Source organism: Hippocampus bargibanti, linkage group LG11, assembly GCF_051943395.1.
Source record: "Hippocampus bargibanti isolate YZ-2025 linkage group LG11, ASM5194339v1, whole genome shotgun sequence".
In the NCBI taxonomy this organism is placed as follows: domain Eukaryota; kingdom Metazoa; phylum Chordata; class Actinopteri; order Syngnathiformes; family Syngnathidae; genus Hippocampus; species Hippocampus bargibanti.
This window is the reverse complement of record NC_142744.1, coordinates 8,470,871-8,494,708: the sequence shown is the minus strand read 5'-3', so window position 1 is coordinate 8,494,708 and position 23,838 is coordinate 8,470,871. Positions and strand designations below refer to the sequence as shown.

The following is a 23,838-nucleotide window of genomic DNA, read 5'->3' as shown; positions in this document are numbered from 1 at the left end:
CCGATGAGTCACTTTGTGGCCAAGCAGCATCAGGGTGTTGGAATTTCTCCCAAGACTAAATAAAAGTTTACGAGATTCTCCAGTAATCTTCACGATGGAGGTCCATGATTTTCAACCCTGTAGCCCGGAAATAAAAATGTGATATGCTAGAGTTAATTTTGTGTTTACAATCATCCAGAACGTAACTCTAATGAAGTCACTAGACGGGTACGATAACTTAACTGCTCAGGTTCACAATGACGTCCTCGTTTAGTTGGTCGGTTGGATTGATAAATATTCACAGCATGCGGCTTCTGTGTTCTCCAGCTTTGAGACGCTCGGGCGAACTTGACGTCGCGTTACACGCCGCCCAGTTCGTCGCCGTGGAACGGCGATGCCCATCAGATGTTGCTTTTCAGACTTTGAAAAGGAAAACGTCGGACAGAAGGGTCTCTCATATTGCTTACAGATGTCCTTGGGCTTTTTCTCTTGTTAAAAAAAACGAGCAGCTGCCGCTAATCCCTAAATCAAGTTGAGGGAGCCGATACGAGCGATATGCTCGAATGCGTCCGTCGAAACTTGGGTTACATCGGCGAGACAAGGCCGCTTATACAAGAAAGACAGAAAAAACTATTTGGGGAAAGCATGTCGACATGGTGCACAAGGTTGGAACGCCGTTCCTTGTTTAGGTCTTGGCAAGAATTTCAAGGAAACCCTCAATCAGCGGACACATAAACACTCCAGTCCAGGTGTCATTAGCGGCTAGCATTAAAGCAGCGGCACTTTTGCTTCTCATTCAAGTAAACTGAAGCTATCATGAGGTGGAACAATGGGGCCTTTTTTCTTGGAGATGCGGTTTCAGGGTAAACCTAAGAACAAAAATATACAAGGTAATTTGCTGCTAGACACGGAAGTTTGACGCGAGGTCTGAGGAATCTCTTCGGAGTTATTTGTATGAACGGATACACACCAAAAAAATGTCTTTTCTGGTCGTCACGGAGTTGAAACATGAAGTTAAATGGCGCTATCTGGCGTGTAATGGGGGCAACTGCATCCGATAGGGGATTACGTCACACAGAAGGAGGAGTCCTATCAGGCCTTTTTGGAACGTGGGAATCCAGACAGCTAGAAAATTGATGTCGATGCACTAAATTAGAACAACAACTTTATTAAATACATGCCGATCTCAACTGGAGTCCAAGGCAGTAAAATAAGATGACCCAGATAAAAAAAATCATACTATCACGGCCAGATTAAAAATGATAATAAATCATACTATCATGAGTTGTGCAATGAAGAAGTCAAAACACAGAAGAGTTTTGTAAAAAAGAAACCCAATTATGTATCTTTATTAACATCAAGGTTTTTTTTTCTCTCTTTTTTTCTTACAACTCGAGTGTTCATTCGTTAACAGGTTTTCTTTTGAAATTCCAGTTCATTGTCAACAAATAGAAAAACAGATGTGCTGTGTATAGGTGTCTGTGTTTGTGTGTTTATACAACAGGTGGTGGAACCCCTACAGCACGATGCATTCACAAGATCGAAAAAAGAGACAAAGTAGCTGCCCTCCCCTTAAAAGCTCCACCGCCCGATACGCCCACGCCGCCGCCACTTAAGGCGTGTGTGTGTGCTTCCGGTGGCCATCTTGGCTGAGGGTGTGTGCATGGCGACAACAGGGAGGTTGTGCTGCGTTGTGTCCATTTTTTTTTGTCAATGGAACAGTACATACGGCAAGAACAAGCTGTGTGTTAGATATCATCATACATATATATAATCATATATAGAGATTTTTTTTAAATTTATAATTCTATTTCTGTATAAAATAAGATCAATGTTACGTGTGTGTGTCACGTCCGGGAGGAATGGTCTATTCTGTACAAAGGCCTTTTTGCAGAGGAAAACAAACAAAAAAAAAGTCCTGTGCTTTGCTTTCCTGTACACACCGTTATCGTCTGAAAGCTTAGCTTCGGAATAGCTTAGCATTAGCCACTTTGTGCTCGTCCTCAAGGAAATAGCGAGTGAAAAGGCAGTTTTTTTGTTGTCTTCCTCCCCCCCTCCATTTGTTGTGGTCATCATCCTGATTAAATTCAGAGCGTGTGACAACAATGCAAACAGGCGGCCAATTCGGAGGATAGCCGCTAGCATCTGTGTGCCTTTTATAACAATGAAAGAAAAACTAAACATTAAAAGTAGTAACTATTAAAATAAAGCACTGGAGCCGCATTAAGACACGGTGTTATGAAAAAATTGATTAAAAAAGTAGACTAAACAATAAATGCAAATCATTGCAAAAAATGAGTGGAGGTACCGCTAGACGGGGGACATGTGACTTTGTCAACTGTACAAGACTTAGACGCACCCCCCCCCCCCCCAAAAAAAAAGATAAAAGAAAAGAACATTTTAAAGTCATGGTTGGTTCCATTCTTTGCACCTCTCCCCGAAGGAAAAAGGTTGGGTGGTATGTTTTTTCTTTTGTTTTTAATTACATTAATTCCCGGGGTATGGGAGATGAGATGGGACACATGGCACACTCCTGAGGGACTCGAACCTCGGCGCCTGGGGTTACGTTGCATAGTGGTCAAAGCTCCCCAGGTATTCCAGAGCCGCCCTGTAGCACAGCTGGTACTGGTCCTGTCACAAACACATTGACACATGCGCTTTATGATGATAAAATAATGCCCTCACATTGATGTTTTGTTTGTTTTTTAGGGGGAAAAAAAAATCTCTATTGGATTTTTTTTTAAAAGGGAAAACAAATCTCAAGTGGATTCCTGGATAAATATTCCCAAAGAAAAAAACTTATTCACTGCCAGACGATGCGCAAAAACGTGCCTACTCCAGTGCCAGGGTTTTTATCATTTTCACTCAAATTGCAAGATGCCAGAGAATTTTGAGTTTTAGGACTACATAAACATTCAATTCAGCGTAAGAAACCTGAGACTTGCTTCTTTCATTGAAAAAAATAGTTAATTCCTAAATTATATGAGTCTGGAGTTATCTGAGCTTGAAATGGGGGCGGCTGTACAAAATACAATACATATATATTGATTTATATAGTGCTTGAACAACAGCTGAAGCGGTAACAAAGCGCTAACATGGACAAAAATCAAATGCTGTCCCCTTGTGAAAGGGAAAAACATTACTAGAGGTCTGGCCAGCACTTTATCGGCACCCCTGTAAGAAAAACAAAAACTTCGGGAATGGCAGCGAATGAGTTAAATGCCTTCCCGTTAAGACTAGCGAGTCACTGCTCACCTCAGTCTGCACCATGGCGGGCCGTTGAGTACGCAGGGTCTTCACAGTCTGGAAGAGGTCCACCACGCCCTCGTACCTCATCCTCTCCAGCACGATGCTGAGCGTGATGAAGACTCCGGTGCGACCCACCCCGGCGCTGAGGACGGCAAAGGCCAAGCGTTAGTCCATCTTTCAACGGAACGCTCCTCCGCGTTGGGGTCGTGGGTTTCGCGGTGGCGCTCGTACCTGCAGTGCACAGTAATCGGTCCGTCCTGTCCAAACTGTTCCTTGGTCTTGTGCACTTGACCAATGAAGTCGATGAAGCCCTCTCCTGTTTTGGGCACGCCCTGCTCGGGCCAGTCGGTGAACTGGAACTGGCGGATGGTTCTGGACTGTCCGTCACGTGCGTCTGTCACCTTGAACTCTCTCAGGATGTACTGTGGCATGCTGTACTCGGCCATGGGGTCCACCACGAAGTACTGGTAGCGGGCTGAGCGGTCAGCCGGCCAGTACTGGTGACACTTCTCCTGTTATGTCACAAACACGCACACACATTAAACGTGAGAATTTCGTTTTCCGGATTCAGAAACATAACTAGACTACACACATAAAAAAAAACAGGATCTGTTTCAAACAGTTTAGAGATGTAGCAGTACTACAATATACTGTAACAAAGAGCTTAAAGGACAACCAACACCTACGGACAAGTTGCGTCCAGAATTTGTAAAATCACTTTAAATGACTTCTATTGAGCGCATTTTCCAAAGATTCCATTGCATATAGCTATATTTTACGTTTTAAGACTCGCGCTGAATATTCAGGAAGTCTTGTTTTTGAGTTGATGATGATTCCTGAAGTGACGTCACATTAGGAACCCCCGTGACCGTCAAAGCCACACACACAATGCCTTTTGGGCACTTTTTTTCATCTGAAAACACAATGTTGATCGCGAAATTAGAAGGAAAACTACATATATAACGCAATGGTGAATCGTGTGTCGCACCAAGACTACCAATTGCGGTAACACCATCAAGAAGGTGTAATTTCCACCACACAAATCAGCCCATTTCCAACGGAGCTTGTGCGCCATCTTGTGCATTTTCTGAGACGCTACATTGGAGACCCGACGGTTCGAATTGATACGGAAGGACTTCTTTAATCGATTGCAATCATTTATGCTTTGCTCTTCAGAACTATTTGAATTATACTCATAACTAGATGAGTAACAGGAAAGCATCTTCTCTGTTTTGATTCTCGAACAGGGCAGTTAGCGACGGTGTATCCTGGTGTGACGTCACGAACGAGGGGGCGGGACTTTCTGAATCTCGCCATTTGTTGAGCTCATTTTGTGGCAGTTTTGGGACACTTTAAGTCATATTTATTGGTGTTTTGCATTTGACTAAAAATATCACCCCGCGTGTTTTGGGTATTTTAGATGCTATAAAACTCTTTTCTGATGTCAGTTAGGAAACAAAAGAATGGTGTCGGTTGTCCTTTAACATGGACAACGATTATATATGTGTCTAAAACTGATGCACAGTAATACATTCAGGGCGGCGTGACATTATTTTGCTGTTTACGCCTCACCCGTCCCATCTCCCGGAGCTTGGTGAGCATGACGACAATGGTGGAGTTGTGCTCCCACAACATTCTCCAAAAGTCCTCGGTGGTCTCTGATAGTGGGCCTTGCGTGGCCAGGTAGGCCTTCTGCTGTCTGAACACACCAAGAAAAAACATGATGAAATAAAAATGGTAAAGTCAAAAAACATAAATAAATGCTCATTTATTACTGCATTGTATCAGTAGAACAAACCAGGCAATTACATGTACAGTAAAGTCTCGTTATATCGATATCGGATATATCGATAGTCCCGGTTATATCGATACTATTTCTATGCACGCACTGAGAAAATTACATGCAAACAGGGTCGGATATATCGATAGTCCCGGTTATATCGATATTTTTTCGGACTCCCTTGAATATCGATATAACGAGACTTTACTGTATTTATAATGGACGATTGAACAAACACTGAACCAAACTAAAAAAAAAATGTACCGTTGTTCCATCACATGAAATTAGAACCATTTTATTAAAAAAATATCTACCTGAACAGGACATTGCTTACGAGGAAGTAAATGAATTCTAAATATAGAATAAACTTTAAAATTATTCTTTACGCATTTAAAGCTATCTATAAGCTTGCCCCCATACCTATCTGACCTTCTTCAAATTTCTATTCCCTCTCGTTCCCTCAGATCCTCTTCCTCCCTCCACCTCTGTGTGCCCCCTGCCTATCTCAGCACGATGGGGAACAGAGCTTTCAGCCGCTCTGCCCCCAAACTCTGGAACTCACTTCCTCCCAACATTCGTAAGATTGATTCTCTTCCCACTTTCAAGTCCCATCTCAAAACCCACCTATTTAAAATCGCATTTTCTGTGTAGCTTTATCTCTTGTTTCTATTTCTAATTGTATTTTATTTATTATTGTATCTGTTTTTCTTTCTATGAGCTTTGAAAGGTGCTTGAAAATAAAATGTATTATTATAAAACGTCTTATCAATGTGATTATGTGATGAATGTTCTGTTTTGATTTCCGGAACGGATCATGTTCAATGTACTTAAACATGTGACCATGTTTTCCCTTTTCAAACTGTTTATTAAAAAAATCTCTATCTATCGTGATTGGCTCATTATATTTTTTTCCCAGCGGTGTGCCACAAGAACAAAAGAAAAAAATATCATCAGCGACATTTCCGTTCGCCCATTGTGACGTCACTGCTGGGGATTATTGTTATGGCGCCGCCGGATTGCTGTCGCCCGCTTGGCCAGCAGGTGGCGACAACGTCCCATTTAAGAATCGAAGCACTCGAGTACACTCACGTCGTCACGTGTCAACGTGGCTGCACGTGGACGCTGGCAGGTGCGCGTGTTGAAAGCGATGTATTCAGCCTCGCGTGCTACTCGACATAACACGCACGCCATCTCATGAACGCGATGGAGGCAAATTGCCAAGGTGGAACCAAGAGATTAGAATATGCTGAGGGCCTTTTTTTGCTCCTTTCACAAATAAAGAAACAACAGATTGTCGCAAGAGAAGAAGACAGCCTCACGAGGTGCGACTACGCCGAGGGGCAAATTTGAAGGGGAAGGATGTGAGAGAGGACGTTTGAAGGGATGGTTAGGGAGGGAGGTGGGGGGGGGGGGGGGGGGGGGGGTGGGGGGGTGATCAGGGGGAAAAAAGATGAAAGCAGGAGGGGAAGGAGAGCGGCGGTGATAGTCTATAATTAAAGCACAACCGACGTCTCCGGACAAGTTGTGTCCATAATTTGTAAAATGGCTTCAAATGACTTCTACTCAGCGTATTTTACAAAGATTCCACCGCATATAGCTATATTTTACGTTGTAAGACTCGTGCTCAATATTCCGGAAGTCTTGTTTTTGAGTTGGTGACGAGTCCGTACGTGACATCACTGAAGGAACGCCCCCGACTGAAAAAAAGGACACATTGTATCAGTCCTTCTATCACGTCAATGCTTGTTTGGTCTAAAAACCTCGTGTTGCACCAGAAAGAGCCAGAAGAGGGTGTCCAAGCTCCATGGAAGAATTTATCAGCCTGTGGAAACGGGCTGATTAATTCCTCACAGGAATGTCAGTTAGGAAAGAAAAAAGTGACGTCGGTTGTCCTTTAAATGAAACAGCCCCGGAAAATGGAGGGACATGACATCAATGACAGATAGCATCGAGAAAACGAACAAACTGGTTTAATTGCAAACGATTGGTTTAAAAATTAAAATGTAATACATGGACGCCGGTCAGACCTCCGGCAATGGTTCTCCCTACCACGATGGGGCTGCATTTGCCTTTTGTCCATGTTAGCGCTTTGTTACAGCTTCAGCGGTTGTTAAAACGATAGATAAATATATAAAACATATGCATTGTATTGTAAATCGAGACAGTCACCCCCATTTCAAACTCAGATAACTCTAGACACATAACTTAGGAATTAACTCTCTTTTCTGATGAAAGAAGAGAGGCTAAGGGTTCTTACACTGAATTTAATGTTTATGTAGTCCAAAAACACAATATTCTGTGGGTCCTGCAATTTGAGTAAAAATGACAAAAAACCTTGCACTGGAGTGGACACATTTTTGCACACTGTCTGGCAGTGAATGGCTTTTTTAAATGAAATTGCGTGGCAAAAAATATGGGGAACAAGTTTGATTGTCTTACATCATAACCATTTACTCCGTAATTTTAAACATCATGAATGTTATTAAAATGTGTCATTAAAACCACCAATTAAATTGGCTTATTTGCTTACGGAGGTACTGACCAGAAACGGAATTAGGAGAATTGAAGACTTGAGGACAGGAAAGGAAAGAGAAAGGAACAGAGGGAATTAAGACAGATGCAGAACGCATGAAAGAAATTCCAGGGGAGGATAGAGAAGCAAACGATAGGAAGAGAGAAGAGTGAGGGGGAAAAAAAGATATTGAGCGCAGGCTCAAGTCGGAGAAAACATCAAAGGAAGACAAAGTGGGCAACAAGATGTGAGGAGAAAGACGAATGACGACTCCAGACCGCCATTTTTTTTTCTCGCCGGCCCGCTCATCAGACCGCATTTGCGCACCGGCTCTTCTATTATGTGTAGTTGAAAGACGCGCTATCTCGTTCACACTTCTCGAGTTTCCGCGTTGTGCGTCTGCTAACCGCCTACGCGTGCGGTCGCTACGTTGGCTCCGCACGCCACCGTCTGCGCATTGTGGATAAAGTGTAGTGACGGTCTGCTGAGAGTGCATTTTGGATCGAAAGAGCGCTGGTAACCCCCTCTTGCCTCCATTAGGAAGCACCAGTTATTGATTCCGATTTATGCTAGGCTATATTCATTCAAATAATAATAATAATAATAATAATAATAATAATAATAATAATAATAATAATAATAATAAAACATTGCATTTACAAGCACCTTTCAAAACTCTCAAGGTCACGTTACAGTCACAGGATAAGTTTTTCTGTGGTTGAGCAGCGCCAGTGTTCACACAACCCGGAATCACTCAAATAGATAGAAAGCTATCTAGCTAGCGAGCTAGCGAATAGATAGCTAGCTAGCTCTTAACTAGATAGCTAGCTATTAGCTAGCTAGCTAGATAGCTAATATATAGCTAGCTAGATAGCTAATAGCTAGCTAGCAAGATAGCTGCTGATGTCACCTATTATTTGACTGTTTTGTGTGGATGTTTACATACGGGTCACACAACATAATCAACGTGATATTTTTTCAACATAATAAAGGTGTGTAAATAGCTAACAATGTTTACTTCAGTTGAGGCGTGCGGTTGATTGTCGAGCGACGGGTGTCTATTCAATCGTTCACTTCTGGTACTTGACGCAGTAAAGTGGACTTTGAAAATGTCATTTGTCATTTTTTTATCGTATATTGTGTTTTATGCTTTCATTAGCTAAATTAGCATTGTTTTGGCGACATTCTATTCTGTTACAGATCGAAGTTCAATCTTTAAGGACAACGGCACTTTTTTTTAAGAGCTCCATCTATAAAGTCAAAGTGAGTGTCTCAAATATTAACGCCTCGTGAGTTCAAGTTTACAAACGGCGTACCTGTATCCGTCGATGCAGCTGGCGTTGATGTAGTCAGAACCCTCCACGCCGCGGATGGGCTGCAGGCAGACGCGCGTGGACTCGAAAGGCATGATGTTCACCAGGCGGTTCTTGAACTTGTTGCAGGGCAGGTTGGCGCTGATGAAGCGGGACGTGTGGGCCTTGGAGTTGGCCAGGCGCTGGGTGACAAAAGGAAAGCCTTTCGTGAGATGTCTGATCATGTCATAGGGAGTCACATACAAGGACGTTAACCCAGAGTAGTTGCTACGTGATGCTAGCATACCCACACGTGGCATCGTATTACAAGGTGATATGAAACAAAAGCCGAAACCCGTGTGTGCTAATGCTAGCTTCCAGATTTGACTACCCCTCGGTCAGAAATTGAATCAGATATCAGCCGTGATGTTCTTCCCTTGATTTTCAACATCATGCTGCCTGCCACAAAAGCCAGTTTGGCATCACATTCATCCTGCTATCTATTTTCAGATTTTTCTTTGCTTCAAATATATGAACAAGTCGCCATGATCTGTTGCTAACGCCGTTTAGCCGACACGGTGTTAGCCGTCGTGCTACTCCGTTCATCACCGATTCCTTTGATTATAATACTGCGCACAGAGCGGCTAGCAGGAACAGCGAGTGTTGAGGAACTTTTGACACAAATCTGCAAGAATAAAAACGATCATGTTGATGATTGAATTGGAATCTAAAAAAATAACAATGATGTTGACAATTAAATTAGAATCTGAAAAAAATAATAACGATGACGTCGACGATTAAATTAGAATCAGAAAAACAATCACGACGTCGCCGATTAAATCAGAATCTAAAGAAATAACAAGAGCATTGTTGACATTGAGGACTCTGATTCGCTGATGGGACCATTTGAAATTTGGGTTCGGACTTTAACAAGCATTCTGGCACTTGACATACTTGATTTGCTTTCGCGGGCCGAATAAAATGATATTAAGGGCCAGATTTGGCCCCCGGGCCGACACCTGTGACCTTGACGATTAAATTAAAATCTGAAAAAAATACAGATGACGTCGACGATTATTAATAACGACGAAGCCACCGATTAAATTAGAATGTAAAAAAAATAATAACGATGATGTCGATGATTAACTTAAAATCTGATAAAATGTAGCTGTTGATGTGTTTCTGACTAATATTGGCTTCCCTCCTTGAGATACGACTTTAATAGACGGCTTGACCACATTTATCACTCAAATCGCCTTTCCCTGTTGAAATGAACACAAATGCCGCAAATACGTGAATGAAATGATGCTTTTGTGTTAAAACGGTGGCGTGTTGATTTCAAAGCGCCGTTTTAAGGAATGCCAAAGAGCGTGCGTTGGAGCGTGGCACCGGCCAGTTGGCGCCGCTTTAGACCAGCAGATGGACGAGCGGGAACCAAAATGGGCCCGTCGTGCTCTGCCAGCGGCGGTGTAAATTTGCACCGCGTGCGCCTTTGAACCGCACAAACAACACACAATGGCTGCCGCTGCGTTCCGTTGGCCGACGCTATTATCACTTCAAACACAACACGTCATGGCTACCGCCAGGCCAAACGGCTGCAGCGGCGGGAAAAACATTGTAATGACATCACACTCGGCGGCAGGTGTCCATCTGTGTGCGTGTTGGAGTGACCTTGAACACAGTTCATGGAGTGACTGCCAAATAACATCTACAGTGATACCTTGGCTTACGAACTTAATTGGTTCCCAGACAGAGTGTGTAAGGTGAAAAATGTGCATCCCAAAAATTAATTTCCCATAGGATACCATTAAAATGAGAATAATCCGTTCCCAGGTCCCCATAAAACCTAATTTTCTACTGTCGAATTTTCTAAGCCTTAAAACTACAACTACACAAAATATACCTTATTTTATGTATAAAAAATGTGCTATGGTATTATAATTAAAGAAATAAACCTTACTGTATAATATATTCGTTTTATTTACCTTTGTGATGGTCATTGATGGCTTGATGGAATGGAGTGGCCTCATCATTAAACACTTGATGAGGATCGAACCTTCTTCTTTCACCATCTTGAGGAATGATCCCAGAGGTGCTTTCTCTGTGATAATTTTATCTAGTTCCTAATCAATTGTGTTCTGTTTAGCTGGGTTGATAGCTTTTTGCATCAAGTCTACAGATGGCTTGTGCGGGTTGTTTGTGGAGCCTGATTGACGGGTTATTTTAACCTTGCAGTCTACACTCTGCCTTTGAATCAAAATATCAAAGTTGAAACTCTCTCACTGCCGTCTGCCTGTCTCTTTAATGTTTAAACCACCTCCTCACTGGCTCACATGGCTTTAACCAAAGACTGGGGGCGGGGAATAGAGGACAAAAAAAGGTGGCAGCCATTTTCTTATTGGAGAACGGCTTCACTCTCTCGCTATCTGTAAACCCCATGCCCCTCACTGCTGCGTTCTTGACCAATCACGGCTTTAACCGATGACTAGGGGCGGGGAACAGATGACAAAAACAGTCGGCTGCCATTTTGTTGTTAGAAGAACAGGCTCGTTCGCGAACAACATCCCTCATTGAGGCAGCTCCGTGTGTATCCCGAAAAAAGTTTGTATGCCAAGGTAAAATTTTCATAAATTTAATGTTCGTAAACCGAAAAGTTTGTAAGCCAAAGGGGTATTTTTCCTCTCCGACCCGGTATGTTATCCTTTTCCCTCACCTTGAACTCCAGCTCCATGGCGGTGACGGTATCGCCAGACGGCGGCTGCGTCAGCTTCTGAATGTGCGCGTAGAGATTGCGCGCCGGCACCTCCGTGTTGCCGCACGTGGCTGCCTCCAGCAGGGCCTCGTGGATAAAGATGTACTGATCCTCGGTCTGCACCATGTAGTTGCGTTGGGCCCGCATGCACGTCACGTGACCGTAGATGTCCACAGACTTCTCGTGCTTCATGCGCTCCAACATGGCGTCGATTACGATGAAGCAGCCCGTCCGACCGACGCCCGCGCTGAGGTGACAGGGAGGACCACCAGTTCAATGTTAAAGTCGATGTCGTGGCACACGCGCTAGCATGTTTTCGCTACTCACCTGCAATGCACCACCATGGGCCCGGCGTCCGGGGGGTTGCAGGCTTTGACGCGTCTCAGGAAAGCCAAAATGGGAGTAGGATACTCGGGCACGCCGTGGTCAGGCCAGGCCATAAACTGAAACTGCCGCAGCTCTCGCTTCTCGCTCGAACCGTTCTACGAAAACAGAGAAATAATGTGTTCAAGCTGGGGGATGTCATTGGAAAGGAGAGGAAAAAAAACAACAACAAAAACGGATCGCGTTAAGCTGAAACACGGCAGAGAAGTTAAAGGTCACAAAGCGCTTGGATGACGGGACTCGGCTCTCGTTTGAAAAGCTCCAGCGCTTTAATTGTCACACATTCCTCGCAACGCCTTACAAAATTATAAGTCTGTCTAAGTGCCTTGCACGCTGGGTCCGAGAGGACAGTAATTTCATCTGTGCTGTATGTCATGCATATTAGCATATTTGACAATAAAGCTGACTTTGTCTTTGAAAAGGTCTTGATCGGAGTCATTCTCAAGGCTGTCATCATCCAAGTGGCTATCGGTGGAGATGAGGTGCAGTTTCCAATGAAGGCCCCACTCCTCCCAGAAACCCCCCTGCGCCCTGTGGTTTCTCAGGAAATAATAAAAATAATAAAAATCACGAGAATTGTCTTTGCTTGCGGGGAACCGTCTACAGCCACAGTAGGTTTAATTGACATTGAAAATTGTCTTTTCAAAAGAAGCAAAAAGAAAGCATGTTGATGGTGAACTTTGTGTCAGCCAAAATTAAGATTTACATTTTTAATTACTTTTTTTCTAAGAAAAAAACAACAACCAGCGAAGTCAACTATTCGAGCAATTAACTCATTCACAGCCAGGCGATGGTGCCCGTTCCCTTATTACGTATGAGAAGCCTTTTTGGGAAGGTTAAAAAAAAAGGAGAAATGGGGATGTACTGAAGTGAGATTCCAGACCCGTCGGTGCACTCACATCGTTTTTTTATGAATATTAACTCATTTACTGCCAGACGTGAAAAAATGTGTCCACTCCAGTGCCAGGGTTTTTGTCATTGTCACTCAAATTGCAGGACCCGCAGAATATTGAGTTTTAGGACTACATAAAAATTAAATGCAGCGTAAGAAACCTGAGACTCTCTTCTTTCATCAGAAAAAAAATAAGTTAATTCCTACGTTATATAGGTCTGGAGTTATCTGAGCTTGAAATGGGGGCAAATGTACAAAATACAATGCAATACATACGTTTGATATAGCGCTTTAACAACAACTGAATCTGAAACAAAGTGCCAGCATGGACAAAAGGCAAATGCTGCCCCTTCGTAGGAGAGAAAAACATTGCCAGAGGTCTCACCAGAGCTTAATCGGCACCTCCCTTTGAGAAAAAACAAAATTCGAACAAATTCAGGAACAGCGCTCGATGTCATATTTTCAATTCCGAATAAATTTGGGAATGGCAGTGAATGAGTTAAAAGCTGCCAGCAGCCAAATATTTGGTCAAACTTGTGGAGTCGAAATAATTTGAGTTTTCAGTTTTTTGTTTGGTCATCAAATTTTGCTGCCATATTAGAGCAACAGCTTCAAAAGAAAAAAAAGGGGGCGGGGCTTCGATTCTACTAAATGTTCTTTTGACTTCAAGATGGCGTCGCGTGAGTCGCTGCTTTTCTCGGTAACTCCTGTATTTTGTTTTTTGACTTCTTTCTTTCCTTTCATAACTTTGCAGTTGTGAAATTTAAATTTCTCCACTGCAAGACTAATAAAGGTCAATCCAATCCAAATGTCGCAGTGATTCATTAAAATGTCTTCTTATAGTGTTTCACTTTTGCCAAAGTTCAATTCCCATGAATTTAGGCAATGTGTAAACACAACAAGGCGGACATTTTTTGGTCATTCACGAAAACAACGGCAAAACTGGGTGAGTTTTTGAAGATGGGGCGACTTATTTTACATCACAAAAGTTGGACACTTATTCAAGAAACTTAACCACGTGAAAATCAAAAAAATTTAGTCTACACCCCGTCCCCTCCGCCAAGCTTGTTCAGTCTTATACGCTTCAAACGTGGTCGCATTCTCAGAGAAGTCGATCCAAGTGACTCCTTTCCAACCACAAATCTGTAAATTTCGCTTCGGCATCAAAAAGTAAAAGTTCACCGTCGTTCGTACCTTGTAGAGTGCGAAAGTGCGCACGCTGTAAGTGGCCAGCTCCACCGTGTCCAGCATGGTGACCTGGATCATTCCGTAGGTCTCGGTTCCTCGCGCTGGCCAGTACTGGTCACACTTCACCTGGATGGGGTCAAGAATAGGGGGTGTATCATCAGGACAAGATTATAGCGTTGAGAGAGTAGCACCGATGAACAAGGAGGGAACATTGGAGGGGTGGGGTGGGAGGCGACGTGGGCTGTCTCATTAAAAGCTGAAAACTCGGTAACAACCAAAACAGGGAATGCACTTTGTCACCTGTGGGCGTGTGCGAAAAGTGCACTTGAAAAGGCCACTTTGCTCTTTGAGCGGCTTGTAATCATTTGCATGGAGCTAATTGTCAGGTGGGTCGCGGGCCTTTGCCGCGTCTGCTTTTTGCAGAGGCAAATGCGGAGGGCAGTGTTTTTTGACAGGGTTCGTTCGTCGCTTTAAAAACATACAATCTTCTGAAATCTTCATTGTATGAAAGGGAATGAAGTGTTGAGGCTTGTTTTTATGGGACTATTTCAAGAGCTGAATTTTCTGAATATTCCACAATTTCTAACAAATTAACTATATTAACGCGCACACGTGTATAACGCGCACCTCTAATTTTCAATTAAAAATCAGTATAAAATTTTGTTTCACTTTTTCTCGGCTCAGACCAAGTATTGTAAGTGACAACACATGTGTCCATGAAAAAAATCATTTTTTGATAATGTAAAGTTATTCACTTTCTTCAGAATCTGAATTCCGCAGTAGGTCGTCTTCTGTGCCGTCCATTTTATTGCTGATGCCCATCTTTAAAAGACTATTTCTTTCTTTTAAAATATGAAGAACACTGAATTGAAAACTCTGGATATTGGTAATTGCACAAAACAGCAATGCTTAACTCACGTTTTAGTGTGGGCGAGGCGAGGAAACGAAATGAAGCGTAAGCGAAAGAAATGCTAATCAACAATCAAAAAAAAGGAATGCGCGTGATGCGGGTCTTTCCAAAAATCGAAACTGAAGGGCACCTTAACAACAGCTGAAGGTGGAACAAATCACGACTCTGGAGAATAGCTATGGAAATGTTATAAGGGATAAAGCATTAAATATATATAGAGATTTTTTTTCCCCAGGCCTCGCACACCCAACGCACCCCAAACTTTGAGTTCTTTTTTAGGAAGAAAATGTTGCGCGTGATACTCCAATAAATACGGTACATATCTACCAAAATGACCCTTAAAGATTCACCACCCAAAAATAACAAACAAACAAATACATAAATAAAAAAATAAACTGATACATAAATAAATATCGTATTTTCCGGTGTACAAGCCGCACTCCCAATGAATTGTGTATTTTCAAACATTTTCCATATATAAGGCGAACTGGACTATAAGACGCATCGTCAATGAATGAAAAGGGTTTTCCAAATATAATATAGAAATATCTAAAAGTTTTCCAAATATAAGGCGCATCAAACTGTAAGGCGCTACAGTAGAGGCTGGGGTTACGCACCACTTCTTCTAAAGGTAGAAATGGAGTCATGGCTGCTGACAGTCGTTGCCAGACCTGTTGAGGCTCAATATTACTTCACGTATAATGCACACCTGTGTATAAGGCGCAGGGTCATCTTTTGAAGAAAATCAAGGCTTTTGGGATGGCCTTACACACCGGAAAATACAGTAAATAAACTGATAATAAATAAATTAATATGTAAAGAAATAAATACATAAATGAATGAATGAATGAATGAATGAATGAATGAATGAATGAATGAATGACTTATTGAGTCTGGACAAAATTTTTTGTGGGTGTCTTCCTGATCGGCACACCTAACAAATTTAATGTTGCGAAGTTGCATCTGGGTCTGAATGAAAAAAATATATTAATAGGGACATTGACCAAAAGTACATTTTCACCAATACAAATGGGAAAATGGCACGTTCAAAACAAAACGGCAGACACCCCCCCAAAAAATAACAAATAAAATAAAATTAAAAAAATCTCCTCACAGTGAAAAGAAAGGTTAATTTTGGCAAACCACTATTGGAAAATCAAGGCTTTTAGGTGTGCCTTATACGCCGGAAAATACGGTATTCCATAATTGCTAACAAATGTCCAATTCTCCCAAAATGATCCTGAAATAGGCACACTGCCAAATAAATAAATAGATAAATGACAGACTTATTGAGTCTGGACATAATTTTGTGTGGGTGTCTTCCTGATCAGCACACCTAACAAATTTAATTTTGCCAAGTTGCTTCTGGGGCTGAATTAAAAAAAATAATACTAATAATAATCGGGACATTGACCAAAAGTACATTTTCATCAAAACAAAAGGAAAATGGCAGCTTCAAAACAAAATGGCAGACCCCTCGCATAAAAAAATACACAAATAAACTTCCTGATAGTGAAAAGAAAGTTTAATTTTGGTGAACCACTGTGGAATGAAATTTCCCACAAAAAAAAACCACGAATAACAACCCCCCCCCCCCAAAAAAAAACAAACAAAAAACAACACGTATGACAGAGCACGCGTCGCTTTCATAAGCGCGTCGCCCAATTTCCCTAAATGAGCGACGCCCCCGGGCGCTGCTAAATTAAAACATATGATGTTTGGTTGCTGTCGAGCGCGTACCTGACAAAGGCGCTCGGCTTTATTTATATTTACGCTGATCGATGGAACGCCAGAGCCGCTTCGTTAGGCTTTTTTTTTTTGCCTTCCTCACAAAAACTGTGATTGTTACATGAAGGTTACATTTTAGCGGAAAAAAAGTTACTCAATGTTATTTTTTTTTAAATGTGTGTCTTTTTTAGGTTGGCGTTATTTTTGGAAGCGCGCAAATGTTGGGTGACAATCCTCTTAAGTTCAACTTAAGAGTTTTTTTTTCTTCTTTTGTTTTTTTTTCTTCTTTTCCTCACTCTCTCTTTCCCCCTCCGTCGTCTCAAGGGCCAAGCGCAGGCGGGGAGCATAAACACCAGCCGCAAAGTCGACGGTGGCTACAAAAACATATTAGGATTGTGTGTGTGTGTGTGTGTGTGTGTGTGTGTGTGTATGTGTCGCGGTAATGAATGAACAATGTAATACTCATTATTATGGAAATCCGTCTGGCAGACAGGTGCAGCAGGAAAAGAGACCGAGAGAAACTTTTGGGAACGACGGTGTCTGCAAACTGACTTTGATCAAGCTGACAAATCCAACGGAAGCGCAAGCAGGTGGCGAATAAAGAGAGGAGCCAAGCTTCTGAACGCCGAAGCCGCCGGCGTGAGTGGATGTCGCAGCTGGCAATTGAGGTTCTCATTAGGAGACCCCCGCCAAGGTTAAGTTGCGTTCAGCGTCTTTATTAGGAAGCGGACCGAAATCCAAAAACATCGACTTTGTGGGGACGGGAATATTGAAGTACTTTGTTACGTTTCTTCTTCTGTTTATTTTAATGATAACATCCAGCCGTTCGCCTGGATGTTGTCATTAAAATAATACTAATATTAAAAATGTGACACACTTTGTGTTTTTAACATCAAACATGGTGTGTTTTATGAATATTTCAGAACGGAAAAATGGATGTATAGAATTTCCTTGTATTTTTCATCTAATGCACCGGTGTCAAAGTCAAGGCCCGGGGGTCAAATCTGGCCAGTCACACCATTTTCTTCGGCCCACCAAAGCAAATCAAACTTCCGAATCAAAATTTCAAATTGTCCCATGTAAACCACAATAACAGTCCTTGTTTCTGACTTCAAATGTGAAAACTAGTTATTCATTAACTCATTCATTGCCAGACAATGTGCAAATATGTGGCCATTCCAGTGCCAGGGTTTTTGTCATTGTGACTAAAATTCCAGGACCCATAGACTGTTGAGTTTTAGGACTACATTAACATTCAATACAGCGTTAGAAACCTTAAACTCACTTCTTCCATCAGAAACAAATAGTTAATTCCTCAGTTATATGGGTCTGGAGTTATATGAGCTTCAAATGGGGGTGGCTGTACAAAATACAAAACAATACTGTACATGCATATTGATTTCTATAGCACTTTAACAACAGCTGAAGCTGTATCAAAGTGCTAACATGGACCAAAAGGAAATGCGGCCCCCTTGTGGAAGGGAAAAAACATTGCCAGAGGTCTGACCAGCGCTTTATCGCCAGCCCCAGCAAGAAAAAACAAAACCCGAACAAAATCGGGAATGGCGCTGGACGTCTCACTTCAATTCCTGAATAAATTCGGGAGTGGCAGTGAATGAGTTAATAATCCTCCGCCAGATTAATTCAATTTGTGCTCCAGAAGGAACCCACGCGGGCCCTGGGAGAACATGCAAACTCCACACAAGGAGGCCGGACCGGGTCTTGAACTTACGACCTCTGCACTGTGAAGCGCCATGCTAAAAACTCGACTACCGGGCCGCCTACTCTAACTACAATGTGGCAAAAATTGTGTTTGACACCCTTGATCTAATGTGTCAGGAATAAAAATAAATAATAAAAAAGGTGATGTTTCATTGGGCAGTGTAGCCCCAAACTTACCCGAGACTTCTCCTCCAGTCGCGTCATCATGACGATGGTGGTGGATCGTTGCTCCCACACCATCCTCCAAAAGTCGCTCAGCGTCTCGGGCAGTGGCCCCTGCGTGGCAATGTAGGCGTTCTGCTTGCGGTAGCCGTCGATGTAGTTGGCGTTGATGTAGTCGCTGCCCGGGACCGCTGGGAAGTAAAGTGAGGGGATGAGTATATATTTCCCTTGCGAAAGGTCTTTGGTGTTCTTGCGCTTACCATCAACGGAAGTGAGCACAACCCTGGAGTGGTCGTAAGCGATGACATTGGCGTAGCGGTTCTTTGGCTTGTTCACTTCCATGTTGGAGTTCTCCCAGGTGAACTGCTGGCCCGGGTCGATCGACTAAGGAGGAGAGGAGATGCCGAAACATGAACAGACAGCGGGTCAAGTTGACCCGCACACCCTTAAGATGATCAAGACTTTTCTAGGGTGTAGTGATTCAATTTAACTCATTCACTGCCATTCACGAGTTTATTCGGGAATTGAAAATATGACAGAGCTCCATTCCCGAGTTTGTTCTGGTTTTGTTTTTTCATGCTTGGGTGCCGATAACTCACTGGCCATGGCCTTTGGCAATGTTTTTGCCTTTCACAAGGGGGCAGCATTTCTCTTTTTTAATGATTAGCACCTTGTTCCAGCTTAAGCTATTGTTCAAGTGCTATATAAACCAATATGTATGTATTGCATTGTATTTTGTCCAGCTGCCCCCATTTTAAGCTCAGATAACTCCAGACCCTTATATTTAGGTATTAACTCTTTTCTTCTGATGAAAGAATATTTTTTCCTCCCACAAGGGGCAGCATTTTCCTTTCGTACAGCCGCCCCCATTTCAAGCTCAGATAACTCCAGTCCCATATAACTTTCTCTCTTTTTCTGATGAAAGAGGAGAGTCTAAAGTTTCCATGCAGTCCTAAAACTCAATATTCTGTTAGTCCTGGAATTCAAGTGACAGTGACAAAAACCCTGGCACTGGAGTGGACACATTTTTGCACGTCTGGCAGTGAATCAGTTAAGAGCATACATGAAAAAAAAACGTATCTTGATTCAAATGGAATCTGAGACCGTGAGCCCACCCCGCCTGCCATCTGATCTGTTTAGGTCAATTTGACATGGGGCATGTTTAATTATCCAAACGTGTCAGATCAGAGAAAAATGGCAATAATTGGTGTTTACCTCTCATTATCTCGACCGCTCCATCAATATTTAGTGGCTGACCCCAAGGTGGATGATTCACGTTTTAGAGTTCTCCATTTAAAAATGTGCGCGGAAGCCATTTTAATGAGTACTGTATTTTCCGGTGTATAAGGTGCGCTGGAGTATAAGGCGCACCCCAATGAATGGTGTCTTCAAACGTTTTCCACATATAAGGCGCACAGAACTATAAGGCTGTGAATGAAATTCAGTGAATGAAAAAAGGTTTTCTAAATACAGTGATACCTCTTCTTATCTTCCGACACCGTCAAAGAGGTACAGATGACGGCTGAAGAAACCTTTTCATCAATATATTTTGTGTAGTTTTAAGGCTTATTTAGTAGAAAATTATGTTTTATATGGACCTGGGAACGGATTATTCTCATTTTAATGGTTTCCTATGGGAAATTAATCTTTGGAATACACACTTTTCGCCTTACACACACTTTCTGGGAAACAATTAAGTTCGTAAGCCAAGGTATCACTGTATAATATATAAATATATAAATGATTTCCAAATATAAGGCACACCACATTATAAGGCGCAGTAGAGGCTGGGGTTACGCACTACCTCTATGTGTCAAATGTGTGTTACTTCACATATAAGGCGCACCTGCGTATAAGGCGCAAGGTCATCTTTTGAAGAAAATATTTGGCAGCCCCTTATACACCGGAAAATATGGTAAATACATTTAAGGAAGCATTTTCTTGCTACATATCAGGTGCACTTGTCAAGCAAAACAAAAGTTTGACGCGGGGAAATGTAGTCATTCGTTTATTCATTTAGCAGAAGGGCCTCCGCAGCACAGCAGCTGGCTAGAGATCAATAGCAAATAATAAGAGCGCTGCTGACATGATCGAGGCAGGGCGATAGGACGTCTTCGCCTATCCCCCGGCCGATCGATCTGGTTGCGCTCCGACGAAAATAAATAAATAAGTAAGTACAAGAATATGGTCAGAATTGCAACGATAACAGCAATTTGTCCAGCGTGCAACTTGGGGATCAGAATCGGGCTAGCTAATAGCGCGCGGGGTCACGGTTAGCGAGTTTGCTTTGGAGTTGGGAGCTTTGGGGTTTTGTATCCAATATGGACAAAAATGAACATTGTTATGAATGTGTCAACTGTGGCATAAAACTACAAATGACACTTGTTTTCTTTTTTTAGCCATTTTCAGTCAAAAGTGTCCAAAACGGCAAGCGGAGGCTTGGCTTTGACAAAGCGCCGCATGCGATGTCATGTGGCGTGCGGGCCATTCGCACCATCTGCCAGGCCACAGAGGCCATTGTTTCCTTCATTTGCTCGGTCATGACCAAAGCCGGGCCGCCTGCCCGTCGTCATAGCGCTCCGCTTCCCAGCCAACTCAGAGTCATTGATACAAACACGGCGCGCAAAGGCCATATTCTGCTTTAGAGGCGGTTTGCGAGCCAGTGTTAGTTATTTTCGGCGAACGCCATCAATGCCTCAAAATAGTTTCCAAATGCCAATCTGCGGGGGAAATGCCCAATCGTTTTTCAATCAATTCAACAAGTCAATCAGTGATAGCTAAAACAGATTGAAAGATTTCAACAAACAAACAGAAAAAAAATCCACTCCGGTGGCTTTTTTTCTGAACACAGGGATATCTCGCCACTCTCCAAAGCAACACGCCACTTTAAATGCTAATTTTTCTTGCTACTTTTTATCGAGGATGAGACGAGAGGTAATCCCTTGCCGAGTTGCATCACGAGATGCGCACATTGAGACACTTGCTGATTGCCTTTGTGTCCCTACCACCTGCTAGTATCGTGTATAAAAAAAGGAAGAAAAAAAATAAAACAAAACAGTACGCAACGGCTTTTAATGTAATCAAGCAGCGTCGGGAGGGGATCAAAGCGGCACAAACCTCCTGCAAGTGGGCTTGAAAGCAGGGGGTGGGGGTCTCGCGGAGGAGAGAGATTTAAGCAGACCTCCGCATATTCGCACATTTGTATTTTTCAACTCCTCCATTATTCATCAGCTGTTGTTAAAGCGCTATATACACATCAATACGTATTGTATTGTCTTGTATTATTGGTTGAAAAACTATTTCCTGTCTTTTACGCTCATTCCTAAGCAAAAAAAGTCAGACTGATGCCATCTTGTGGCATCTTGCTTTGTCATTGTTAAGCGTAAACCAGATGTCCTATTATTTGGATGGTGCCTGAATCTATGTTGTGTGAGGAAACAGGAAGTCAAATTTGTATTTTGCTTTATCCCAAAAGCCAAAAAAAGTCATACTTTGACACCCTCTTGTGGCATTTTGCTTTGTCATTGTTAAGCGTCATCCAGATGTCATATTTTTTGGATGGTCCCTGAATGTATCTTGTGTGAGGAAACAGGAAGTCAAGTTTGTTTTTGCTTTCTTCCAAAAGCAGAAAAAAAGTCATACTTTGACACCCTCTTGTGGCATTTTGCTTTGTCATTGTTAAGCGTAATCCAGATGTCATATTTTTTGGATGGTCCCCGAATGTATCTTGTGTGAGGAAACAGGGAGTCAAGTTTTTTTCTTCTCTCCTGATGCCCCAATAGTCCACAGAATTTCCCTGGGTTCCCCAACATTTATTAAATCATTTATGCCCAAAATGTGAGCTGAATAATGTACCCCAGGTGCCATATAAATTCGGTTTGTGTCAATAATGTCAGTTTGTGTCAATAATATTTGATGACTGACACCTACACACCCAAATCAATGCAAACAGACCAACGGCGTCCATTTTAAGTGCTTTGACACCCCCCTGTGGAATGAACGGGGCAGGTGAGGGTCGGTTTTGGGGATTCCAAGCAGACCGGAAGTACACTGTACACCAAAAGATCTTTACCTCGTACTCCTGAGAGAAACGGAGGCCGTCGTTGGCTTTGAGGTGCTCAATGTGGTCAGCGAGGCCCGCAACGGGAATGGGCGGGTGTTCTCGCATCCCTGAAAGAACAAAAAAAAAAAAAGATAAAAAAAGGTGAAAATGTTGATGAATGTCACAAAACTGGGCAGGACCATGAGGTGGCGTTGATGCGTGTGCTTGTGTGACGATAGATGACGAAGCGAGCGAGGACACAGGCGGGGGGGAGGGCATGAGTGATTGTGGGGCGAGAGGCATGCGTCCGCGGATTTGGGGCTCGGAAGCTAATGTAGCTACGGAGAGAGAAAGCGAGAGAGTGAGAGCTCCCGTCAGTCTCAACGGATCAGTCACACTCTTATTTTACGGCGGGGGAATGGCGGGGTGTGGGGGGTGACTGGTCACCAGCCAGAACTCATTTCTTTGAAAATATCTCTTCTAACAATAGAGGATCCTTTGGCACAGCTTGGAGCGCCTGGCCTGGATTACTTTCAAAGATCCCCCCCCCCGCCTTGCCAAAGGGCCCCCTCCCATCACACAGCACCATCCGCTCTTGCTGTTTTTTTACAGTTATTGGGGCGATTTACTGCTAATCTGTTTGCACAAATTCTCCCCCATGCGCTTTTGATCTTGGCTTAAAACACATTGCCGAGAACCAACGCGCAAGATCACAAAGTGGGCGCCGGCCGGGTTCATCGCCCATCTTGCTAGTACGTCACCTCCACAAAATACACGATAGCCGTTCCATTTCATCCCACTGCCCTGACGCCGCCATTGACTGAAATGGAAGGTAAAGGTGGAAGACAGCCGGCTATCCGCGGATGGACAGACTGCTTGGGATTGTGATGTGGGGAACATAAAATGGGGCGAGTGACGAACACGGTTGACACCCGCTGCCACCAAGGTTCAGTACCGTTCAGTACTCAAATTGATTGTTTGAGAGAGAATAAATAAGCGAGGGTTTTACTGAACTGTACTGTGGTGGTGGAAGGCAAGGTTATGGTGGTGGGAGGGTTTTTGGGGGGGCTTTGGGTGACATAGCGCACTAACTTGGCGTGTTGGGGCTGCGATGAGTGCTGGGACCTGAGGAAGAAACGAAAGTCATGGAGGAAAGAAGTAATCAAGGACAAAGAGTCGCTCAATGGGTACGTCTTCGCATTTGCTCGTTTGGAACGTTGTTTACCGGATACAAGTTTACTCTGTA

At 42.9% G+C, this 23,838-nt stretch overlaps 1 protein-coding gene across 14 annotated transcripts in view; it reads right to left on the bottom strand.

Moving 5' to 3' along the window:
- Positions 1–1,296: 1,296 nt before the first annotated feature.
- LOC148891393 (receptor-type tyrosine-protein phosphatase F-like) overlaps positions 1,297–23,838 on the bottom strand; it is a 232,682-nt gene continuing 210,140 nt past the window's right edge. For 10 of the 14 annotated variants that reach the window (XM_089009063.1, XM_089009067.1, XM_089009066.1 and 7 more), the window contains 12 exons: positions 23,685–23,717; positions 22,623–22,720; positions 18,811–18,934; positions 18,566–18,741; positions 14,035–14,154; positions 11,892–12,046; positions 11,526–11,811; positions 8,837–9,015; positions 4,801–4,927; positions 3,460–3,740; positions 3,235–3,370; positions 1,297–2,610 (listed from right to left, as the gene is read on the bottom strand). In XM_089009063.1, the coding sequence (XP_088865189.1) occupies positions 2,542–2,610; positions 3,235–3,370; positions 3,460–3,740; positions 4,801–4,927; positions 8,837–9,015; positions 11,526–11,811; positions 11,892–12,046; positions 14,035–14,154; positions 18,566–18,741; positions 18,811–18,934; positions 22,623–22,720; positions 23,685–23,717 (1,784 nt within the window). In that variant the 3' untranslated portion in view covers positions 1,297–2,541. The remainder of the gene's footprint in view (positions 2,611–3,234; positions 3,371–3,459; positions 3,741–4,800; positions 4,928–8,836; positions 9,016–11,525; positions 11,812–11,891; positions 12,047–14,034; positions 14,155–18,565; positions 18,742–18,810; positions 18,935–22,622; positions 22,721–23,684; positions 23,718–23,838) is intronic. The other 4 variants (XM_089009070.1, XM_089009072.1, XM_089009076.1 and 1 more) reach the window with 1 other exon arrangement.